An 11,276-nucleotide genomic window follows, 5' to 3' on the forward strand; every position below is an offset into this window, starting at 1 on the left:
TTTTGTTTCCTCTCGGAAGTTGCAATAATCATGTTCGATTTTTCTCGCAAATTCTGCGTGACCCCTCAGTTTGATTCAGTTGCACTCAGCCTTTCCATAGCTTGAGCGTTTGCGCGCGGTGGATCCAGTCTAAGACCTTGAAACAAAGCTGCGATAGATAGCGCATAATACTTAGTTTGACCCAAATGGTAATTCTCAGGGCTAGCTCAAAACTTTTAACGAAATGTGTTGAATGTTTCACACGCTTTTGTATAACTTTCAAGTGAGAGAAAAACAATGTACGCCTATGAACCGACGTGTACATGACGACTGACATCTTTTAAAACTGAACAACGAAGACTACCATGCAAACTTTAAGCAGTTTCTGACTGAGGTAAAAGAACAAAAATTTATCTGAAGAAGAATGGACCACTTTTAATAACCTGAAAAAGACAGCAAATGTGATAACAGGTTAAAAATCGTGTTAAAATTGCTTGTGTACCGGCACTTTTAATTTTCTTTCCCATATATTAAAACACATTTTCACTCTAACGACCGGGAGTGTGCTTCAAAGTTCTGTCACAGAGGAAAAATTATCCACTTTCGGCAAAATTCTTAATGAATGCAACCGCACAGAATTCCCGGTGTTGAGTTGTCTTCAACTCCCTGCCTTTTATTACACTAGAGCAGTATTGAAATCTCTTTCTGGGCGTTGTTTAAGGCATTGTTTTTATCGGGGCTTCATATGATTGTACGTGCCGACAGAGTAAAGAAGGGCAATCTTTTTTTGCGACCAGATCTTTAAATAAATTTTTTAGTGAACGAGAAATAATTTAAAGCAATCGAATTTGGTTTGTGAAGTTAACCTTTTGTTTTTTCGATAATTCAAGTTACGAATTCCCGGTGTTGAGTTATGCGGCTTCAGCTCCCTCTCGTTTATTATGCTAGCGCAGTAAATCTTTTTCTGGGCGTTGATCAAGGTGTTGTTTTTATCGGGGTTTATATTTAATGTTACGTGTATATTTGAACTTAAGAGCTGGCTGACAGAGCAAAGAAATGTTAATGTGACCAGTTCTTCGATTAAACATTTTGAGTGAACGAGAAATAATTAAAATTATCGAATTTGGTTCACGTGAAGTTCAACGTTTGATTGTTAGCGACATAGGTATGCTGAACAAAAGAATAGCGTGGATAGCAGTGACATAACCAAAACCAGAAACACAAGAAATAGGAAGCGTATGTTGTGCTCACTTATTATACCTAATCGTACCTTTTTGGTACGCTTTGGCGGCATATCAGGCGAGTTTGGTTGAGCCATGGTTCGTATTTTGGCGAGACGTAGTCGAGCCAAAATACCCATGGCGAGACCAAACGAGCCTTATATGCCATCGAAGCGTACCAAAAAGGTACGATTAGGTATTTACCGTACCCAAATTCAGAATTAAGCGAGAAATTTCAGTCTGAATGTTCCAGTACTCGTCGGCAAACATCGCGTAATTGGCGAGCGCGCTCAAATTTAGTTTTGGTTGGAAAGTTTTTACTTCTTCTACTAACGGTAAACACCAGCTAATTTAAATTACGAGGCTCTGTTTTATTGGTTAAAACCTCTTTTCAATTCATCGTACGTTAACACTACTTTACTTGAAAGTGTCCATGATATGGTGGCATATCAGGTCAGTGAATTGATATCGTAGGATATCAGGACAGTAGATCACGCTTCTGATTGGCTACTTGCGAATTTGGGTACGGTAATAAATGAAACCAGTTCTTCTTGACAAACTGTCAAAACTTCTGAATGAGAAATTTGCTTCACTAGCCGTAAAAGCATTTCTTTCATATTTAAATTCCAAAAAAGCGTCCGTTTTGTTAAATGACATAACGTTTTTCCTCTGAGGTACTGCTTGTCAGACATAACATGTAGATTTTGTATAAGTCGACTCTTTTCCTGAAATGATTCGTCTTTCCTATACTTGTCTGCTTTTATTTGTGCGAACTAAAATCGGTTGTAGCTGATAGACTTTGATAAAATAACGTATAACGTCTTTCATGTGTTTTTTTGCTAACTCGGTGGCGGCATGACTAACCTTGAGGAAATTGAAATTTGTTTGAAAAATAACTAGTTTATTAAAACACAGGTATTTTTGGCATTGCGTAATGACTTCCCTTGGTAACTGCCCACCCACCCGACACGATATACTGGCACGAACGAAAACGTGTGAAAAGCATCATACAAATCAATCTACAGTGCATAGTTTGTTCAAAGTTTCTTGTTTTTCGTATGCTCTAAATTATCTTCAAAGACGTTTTCTAATAGGTATAGTTCTCAATCCCACCGAAATTGTTTTAAACATAGTTTGCGGTCTGTCAAAGAGTTAGGCGCCCTTTTTAAAAATTCAAAACGAGCTAATAACTCTCTCTAAAGGAAATGATACATTTTCTGTTTTTTTTTTTCTCGATCGTTTCAACCGTGATGAAGACATGTTTTAATAAAAATAAACCTCTTATCCCGCCGTTTGGGCATTGATTAATAATAGCAGATCTTACGAACACATTTAACTAAATTAATTCAATAAAAATGACAGTTAACCCCTGTTATGAGGGCGACAACGACAATTTTATGGTGTTTTGCTAACACCCAGCCGACAAAAATTAACATCTGGCCTTTTGAATGCTTCCTTTTTTCCTTAATTCTGTTTTTCCACTCTTTGAGACAGCTTACTCTGCGGATTGGTACTCTATTTTAAGAAACCGAGAATTTTATTAATACTTTTATTAAAAAATATATATCTAAAAATAGATAAAAGGAAGCATTTTTACGGTGAGCTATTTTCGATGCAGGAAATCAAATGTACTCTAAAAATAACTAAAAATTTCAATGTTTTTCTCCAATTTCTGTACTCTTGGTCTTTTCAATATTTCATTTTGCGGTTTCTTTTGGATCATGTTATTTTTAATTTAATGGGTTTGGAGAAATATCCCACGCAACTTCAATAACGGTCACGAACCACTACGTTTTATTTAATTTGTTTTCGCACACACAAAAAAATCAATTTAACGCCCTTTGCTCCACTCGGAGCCTAAAGGGAAAACTCATTAAAAGCCTTCTTCAATTCACGCAAAATGTGAAAGAGGGAGAGGTGGGTAGGGTTCGTATGCTAATAAACAGAGAGATTAAACACAAGCCGTTCTGCTGGCAAGTAAGAACATTGAAAACTTGGGTGAAGAAACAAACGTAATTCGAAAAATCCCTGTTACCTTTAAGTAAGTAGCCTGCGAATACAGCCGCCTCTCATTCGCGTCCCGCAACGAAGAGCGAAACACGAAGAGAAGAAGAAGTCTCTCTTCGTGTTTCGCTCTTCGTTGCGGGACGCGAATGAGAGGCGGCTGTATTCGCAGGCTATTAAGTAAGCTCTTTTTTGCCTCAGTTCTGTTTATTCCCTCTCAAGAGGGAGCTCTGATCAGTGGAAAAGACATCGAGTTGTCAGTGAAGATGCAGCATCTTTTTACGATCCTCCTGTTCAAACGATTTCTGATTCTTACTTTTCTTACAAGAACCCTTAGTTATAAATGGAGCTCAGCTCACGCACGCGCAGTGCAAGTGGACAGACAATCACGTGGCAACCAAAATTTTTCAGCTTGATGGTTCTCTGGCAACCACTTTCCTAGGGTCTCTCCCCCTACACCCCCAAAGCAAGGAAAGAGAGACCCTGGTTTGGTCTGATCACGTGTCTTTTTACAAATAAACAGCATGGGGAGGGTAGTGTCATGTTTGTCACTACTGATTCTATGGGGGAGCGGAAAGTGTTGTAGATCAAAACAACCGCACGTGGACGTGTTTTCCGCGGTGAACACTTTCGCTGCTCCGGAAGAAATGTCGAATGGGAATCTTTCGCGGACGCCAAAAAAGTTTGTAGACCATCTGCTAACATAAATTCAAGTTGCTGCAGGCTGTGTAAATCGGTTGGAGACGTATCCTGATCAAAGAACATCTTTACGAAAGGAAATCGCGCATTGCTTGCTGCTGCAGAAGACATCAGTTATGGTGAGACAAGATCAATTATTCCCACATCTATTAAGTAGGCCATGCGAAAGAAAGGAGGTAAGGCAACCTCAACGAGGTTGGTTCTCTGGTATAAGGCTCCGCTACAAATTTCCTGACCTTCTTTATCTCCTTCCCGGAAACATCGTGCACCTCAGAAATTCCACGTATTCTGGGTGAGTGTTGCCTCTAAACGTGCACTTGTTGAGAAGATTGCCACAGGAACAAAGGCTTTATAACAGTGTTCGACAGCGCCACTTGATTGAGACAGTGAGGGACAAATGTCTCTTCTACTTTGAGATAACTGATGGTTTAGTGACGAGATGTTTTGATACCGCGTTTTATTTACAGGTAATTCAAATTGTAGGCTAGGTACAGATCAGTCTTCGGTGCGTGGTCCCTACTGAGAATGGTCTCCGCATTGCTTTTCAAGATTGCGGCCGTTCTTTTTACTAGCCACCATTTTGAAAGACAATCCGAGGACCACCTCAGGACAAGGTTTCATTGGTATATGGCGGCAGTCCGGATCCTTGTAACCGACATGTCGAGAAAGAGAATCGCGTTGTCTCAACTTCTACATAGCACTTCCAGTTCTTATATACCTGCCAACCTTTTCCGACTCAAAGACACGAAATTATTCTGAAAGTGCCGAGAGACCACCCGAATATATCCGAAGATTTCAGAATTTCCCGGTCCCAGTCCCAGGATGTGTTTTGCCAAACACAGCCTCCTCACCAGTACTTTTCCTTTCTAAATGCATCGATGAGGTAAATGTAAAGAACATGGGGACCAAAAACACTGCCCAACAATTATCACAGCTAGAAGGTTAAGGGTCAAAGGTAGTACAGCAAACCTTTATTTGTACGAATAAAGTATAGAGTAATGAATAAAGTAATAAAGCATTACTACAACCAAAAACAATTTTGAAAAGAGTCACCGCACAGCTCAATTCAAATACATAAACAGCTGATGCAGAAAATAATTTTATGTCAATGTTTCTTTAGTTCTTAAGGTAAATTATTTTTGACGTATTTATTGTCCGTTTTTTGTTTTTTTATACACGTATTTATGGATCAGAACATCGCTAATTTATAGCTTAAAATCTCATACGTGATTACTCAGTTTAACTTACCTACATCCACTTAAATAATCATGTATCTTTTTAATGCACTTTCCGCCTTGATTAGGTTTCACTACTAACGGAAAGAATTCCTTCTTACATCAGTGAACATGTATGTGATCTATTAAGGTATCACGGAAGGAAAATTGGTGTTTTCGATCCAAGTCAAATTGTGTGCAAACCATCAGTGATAACCCCAATAAAGTATATATTTTCTGAAAGCTTATTGAATAAAGATTGTTATTTTGGATTTTGTTTTGATCATATAGACCATAATAAGCAACGTCAGCATTTTGTTTGCAATTATGATGTTGCGCAACTTTAGGTTTATTTTAGAACACATTTACATGAGAGCCAAAACTTTTATGTGGAATTTAATCTACATATATTGGTCTAAAAAACGGTGTCTCAGATTTTTCTTTTCTTGCTCCATTAATTTTTTATGAATTTTTAATCCTAAAGAAGCCCTAAAAATGCCATTTTAAAGTTTAAAAATTCATAATAAATTAATGGAGCAAGAAAAGAAAAATCTGAGACACCGTTTTTTAGATCAATATATGTAGATCAAATTCCCCATAAAAGTTTTGGCTCTCATGTAAATGTGTTCTCAAATAAACCTAAAGTTGCGCAACATCATAATTGCAAACAAAATGCTGACGTTGCTTATTATGGTCTATATGATCAAAACAAAATCCAATATTACAATCTTTATTCAACTAGCTTTTAGAAAATGTATACTTTATTGGGGTTATCATTGATGGTTTTCACACAATTTGACTTGGAACGAAAACGCCATTTTTCCTTCCGTGATACCTTAAGGTTAAAATCATTACTTCACAAGGCTGACAAGGAAAAAAAAGTACCCTCACTGCAAGAGCTTTAAAGGTTCAGTCTTCATAGCATGAAACGATTGGGAGAATTGCCTGTTCCACTGGGTGGAATGTATTTGATCCAGGTGTCTTTTTAATACAATTTAAAATGTAATTTTTTATTATTTCTTTAGTATAATTATTTCTATTTTTTTAAGAGGAGTTATATCAATAGGGCTAAACTCGAAACTTTCCTTCTAAAATTTATGTATATTTTATTATACATACCGGTATACATGTATATGAAATTTGAAATAAACATGTATGTTATGTTACAACTAATCAATTTCCATATGTTAGGTATTGTTAGGCACTTCATGGACAAACAAAAACTGAAATGTTTACTAAGAACCTTCTTGCATGGTCAGCATTTTAATGTGACCTTTAAGCTGACGCAAATACTGGAATGAACTATAGGAGAACTGCCAACGGAAATCCAAAAAAGCTCTATTCAAAAGTCTTTAAGGCATGCTCGAGGAGCCCAGTGGTAATGCTATATTGCACAATACAGTGAACAACAATCACTGAAAACAAGAACAAGCCAAAGTCCTTGAGGGCAGCCAAAAGTGCAGTGAATATAAAATTGACTTTGTGTGTGAATTCTATAGGAATTCCACAGAGTTGCAGGGCCACGGTTAGCATAGAGATATAGGCAGAATGGGATGTCTGAAAGATTAACAGAATAAAAAGATTTAAATTTAACCACATCGTTATCAAGTGTCAGCGAGTTGTTGTGGTGTTGATGAATTTAAAAAACGTTGCTAGACAGTACCTATTTTCTGATTGCCGGGTACCAAAAAACGCCGGGTCTCCAAGGTGGAGTTGAAAATAGGCCCATCAGGTATTTATTTGAGGTATAAGAAGCTGCAAGTATATTTGCCAGATACATTTTTGACAAATTGAAATAATGAATAAAAAACGATGTTTAATGAAAACAGGGCTCAAATACACTGCGGAAGTCAAATAAACGCTGAGTCCATCAGGCCAAGTTTGAAATAAATGCCAGGGGCGTCTAATTGAGAAAATACCGTATCTGAGTATAAATTACAATAATCTTACATGTAGTCTACGAAGGCTGGACTTTGGCAAAGAAAATAAAGTCATAAAATAAACAATTTTTTCAGTAGAAATGTGTAATACAGATGGGCGCCTCTACTTACAAAATACAAGTATTTATTTTCTGGTTTTGCAGGTTTAAAATGTAGAAAATTGAGTAAAAAAATATAAATATATTACTGATGTATCAGGGCTGCAAATAATTTTTTTCACTTAAAAGGACATATGTCTTACTAAGACACCATTTTGGTCGGACAAAACAAAATTGTGGTCGGCAGATTTTTATTCATCATTGCCATAAAATGATTTACAATCAAAAAATGTCCGGACATCATGTCCCACCACACTTGGGTTATCGTTGGACATAAGCAAATTTTGGTCCAATGACCGACCTGTTATTTTCAGCCCTGTGTACTTTTAATTTTCTACTCTCAATGAATAGTCACAGAAATCTACTGCTGAACATTAAGTACCTAATAAGTTAGAGGGGGGGGGGGGGGAGACAGGGGTTCAAATGATCCTGCTTATACTGCTATCTACATTCATCCTTTACCATTCTCATTTGTTACTCAGATAACAAGAATTGGGACATTCCTTTAATAAAGGGCTGATGGTTAGCGAGTTGGACTCCAGATCAAGCAGTCCAGGTTCAAGCCCTGACCCAGGCCATTGTGTTATGTTCTTCAACGAGAATCTTTGCTACTGGCATATTAAATGCTTGCTGAGGTGTAACCTCTGTGATGGACTAGCATCCCATCCAAGGAAGAAGTAGAAACACAAAATAATCTCTTCCTTATCACTTCATGCTATATTGTACACTACAGTACATGTACTGAAATTGAAGATAAGCACCAAGCCTGATGGTACACTAGGCTTAAATGCAGACTGTACCTTACCATAAACAAATTCTCATAACTAATACTATAATAAATGTATAAAGAGCAGTAGGGAGAATTGCTACTTAGTGTCTGAACACTAATTAGTGTACTACAAGTGGCTACTTACCTGTCTAAAGCTTGGTACACATACAAACAATAGTTGTAAAGCCAGGAATGGCCATATCATAGACTGAAACAAAAAATAAGAATAAGAATTAATGTAATGAGAACAAACGGATTAAGCCTCCAAGCAACCATGTATTATCTTTTCATTATACATGTACCAGGGCAGCCTCGAGCCAAGTGGCGCATTGGGCCGGAGCTTATCCTGGTTTCGATAGCATTAAGCAGCTAGGAATATTTCTACTTCCCCCCTGGATGGGATGCTAGTCCATCACAGTGTACCCCCCCCCCCCAGCATTATTTCACCGGTACTCATTTATACACCTGGGTGGAGAGAAGCACTATGAGAGTAAAGTGTCTTGCCCAAGAACAGAAAACAATGACCCTGGCCAGGCATCTACCCCGGACCGTTCGATCCCGAGTCTGGAACGCTAACCATTAGGGACTGGTCAATAAGTACCAGGGGGCGGGGGGTGGGCCGGAGCAATTGGAAAAGTGATGGTTCCAAAATTTGTGACCCACCCCTTCCTCCTGGCTCAAAACTGATTGACCCACCCCTGGTAGGGGGTTAAAAATTACATGACCCACCCCCTTTGCTAAAAAAATCAAGGAACCAATCTTTTCTTTATTATCTGTTAAGGGTTGGAGGTTTTTGATTTGACATAAGTTTTTTTAGTGAAATTCCCTACATACAGTGTATAACACCCTGATTTTCGCTGATGGACACTGCTGTTCCATGTACGTCTTTTCCCGTTGCTTAACACAGCAAAGAAGAATGAATTTGTCACTTCTTATACTAGTCTGTTGTAAGTTTTCACATATTTCTGTGTAAAGTCCATGGGAAAATTTAGACACAAACATATGCGAAACCTGAAACAGTATGTAATATTATTTCATAAACAAATATTGAAGAGTTCATATTTTTACACAGAAATTGATAACAGAAACTACAACCACTGTCCATCATTCATATTTGCAAAGTGTTTGAGTTTACTGGTATTAAAAGACTTAAAGCCCAGCGTGAAACTATGCTGGTTGAAGAGAGACGGGTAAACCTGATGTTATGATCACAAACCATCTAGGGGGGTCAGGGGGCATGCTCCCCCAGGAAATATTGCAATTCCTGCATTTTGAGTGGAATAACTGTTTGATTAAAAACGCCCAAAGAATTGCAATACTTGTGCTCCCCAGCTGTTTCGACACGTACAGTGTATCGGCTACCATATTTGTGGTCAATGGTATATGAGCTCATATATATGTACCATTGCCTGTTTACCAATCAAAACTCAGGAATTGCAATATACCATTGCTAGTCTTTAATAACAATCTATATTTCCCCCTGCATTGATCTCTAAAGTATACATATGCCTCTTTTGTCATTTGGTATGCTCAGTTTAAAGATTTTTTCATATCTATTTTGTAAATTTTAATTAACCGCAGGTCCACATCAGCTTTATGCTGCCTTATTCCGACTTGCATAATCAAATAAATGATGTATGTATGTATGTATGTAGTTATCTCCTACAAGAGAAATCTAATGTTTGACCCCCAAAATTTCCATATTGATCAGATGATGTACCTCTACAGGCAGCAGTGAAATGTATCTCATTGGTTATTACATGCATAGCTATTAAATTAGCTGTATGGACAACAGCTGATCAGACAATGCACTGACCTCAGTAAAGCTGTGTCATCAGCGCGGAACTCTCTGGGTCAAATTTCACAATCTCTGGGGTGGGTGATAAACTGAGTGTGTCTAAAGAGGGTAGCAAAGGGTTTATACGTGACACGTGAAAAGGGCAAAAATTTGTCCGTGACGCGTGAAAATAGGGTAAAAATTATACCGTGACGCGTGAAAATAGCTAGAAAAAATACGGGATTCATGAATTCTGCTGTTTCAAGTAAGCGTGACGCGTGAATTTGGTTAAAATTTGTGCGTGAAACGGGATCACGACACCCCCTTTGCTACCCTGTCTAAAGAGATGTCTGTTTGTTCATACCCCCTTACCTCTGACTGAAGCAATACCCTTTCAGAACTGTCAGGATCTTGTTTACTGTTTGTGGAAAGTAAAACTTCTAAGTTCACGTAAGTCCACTTGCTCACCAATAAAATGGCCAGGGTGACATTAAAAATAACTCGAGTCCAAATTCGGGATTCTGAACTGGAAGATACGTCTTCGGTTGTTTTGTTGACGCTGGTTCGCGGAGAATCTTCTTGGTGACTTGTTGCTTCGGGTAAATCTTGAAATTCCTTGTCCACATAATTTCTTTTATCTGTTTCTACATCTTGTGACTCGCAAACAGGTTCTTTTGTTGTATCCCTATTGATAGTTTGGTCTTCTACGTCTTTTCTAACCGACAAAACATCCTTCTCTCCTACAGTACTTTCGCTTTCTTTGGGGTCAACATCGAATTTCTTTTCGTTAGACACATCTTTTCGCGTTGAAGCAGAATTTAAGACACTTTCAGATGGTTCGAGCTCTGACTTTGAAGTAGTGTGATGGATTGAGCGAGTTCCTAAAATTTTCTGAAGACGCTCCTCGCTATTTTGTAGCAGATTTTTTCTCCTTCTGGCTTCTCGGCGCTCGGCGGCAGCCATCTTGGAATCGGAACAGCGGAACGGGTCAGCGGAACGACAGTGGAAGCTGAAGTGATGCCCAGTCTACCCGCATCCCGCGGCCTAGAGTAGCGAGTAGCTTGGAGTAGCTTAGAGTTGAGCCTGGAGGAGGAGCAGGGTGGGGCTGTCGCAGGGCGGGAGAAGGCTGCTTGGAGTGTCCGAGATCTTTGTTGCTTTCACTCAAGGCCGACCTTTGAGGCCAGAGTTCCCAAAACTGTTGAATTGCGAGTGGTCTAGATTGACGATATTTTTGGTGACGTTTCTATCGATCAAAGGAAAATACTTACTTCCGATTGAGCGAACGTGGAATTTTTATTCATTTTACAATAAGGATTTGTGTGAATTAACATAGGGTCACATAACTTTTTGTCTAATTAGCGAATATTCTCCTGTGTTCTTACTTTCATACTATTTACCTCTAAGGGGGAGAAGGAACTTAAGCCACGCCTCATAACACAATTACCTGCAAGCCACCAAAAAATTAATGAATTCTGGTAATTATTATTTAATACTCGACTTATGAAGTTCCTTGTGAGATGCTTATCTTTGCGAAATAATATCCTATCGAATGAAAGTAATGTAACACATACATAAT

At 38.4% G+C, this 11,276-nt stretch overlaps 1 protein-coding gene across 1 annotated transcript; it reads right to left on the reverse strand.

The window, feature by feature from the left end:
- Nucleotides 1–5,591: 5,591 nt before the first annotated feature.
- Nucleotides 5,592–11,276, reverse strand: LOC144653001 (uncharacterized). The gene is made up of 3 exons (XM_078512896.1): nt 10,073–11,276; nt 8,069–8,131; nt 5,592–6,673 (listed from the first exon to the last, which is right to left on the reverse strand). Exons 1-3 carry the CDS (start codon nt 10,661–10,663, stop codon nt 6,455–6,457), a joined length of 873 nt encoding a protein of 290 aa, XP_078369022.1. The 5' UTR covers nt 10,664–11,276; the 3' UTR covers nt 5,592–6,454.

This window comes from Oculina patagonica, chromosome 5 (assembly GCF_052425735.1).
Source record: "Oculina patagonica isolate OP01 chromosome 5, crgOcupat, whole genome shotgun sequence".
NCBI lineage: Eukaryota > Metazoa > Cnidaria > Anthozoa > Scleractinia > Oculinidae > Oculina > Oculina patagonica.

Excerpts from the sequence above, each read along its gene's own strand:
- LOC144653001 (XM_078512896.1), bottom strand. The coding sequence starts at position 10,663 with ATGGCTGCCGCCGAGCGCCGAGAAGCCAGAAGGAGAAAAAATCTGCTA. Across the intron at positions 8,132-10,072 it reads GGGTATTGCTTCAGTCAGAG|TCTATGATATGGCCATTCCT; the intron begins GTAAGGGGGTAT and ends TTTTTGTTTCAG. Across the intron at positions 6,674-8,068 it reads GTGTACCAAGCTTTAGACAG|ACATCCCATTCTGCCTATAT; the intron begins GTAAGTAGCCAC and ends TTAATCTTTCAG.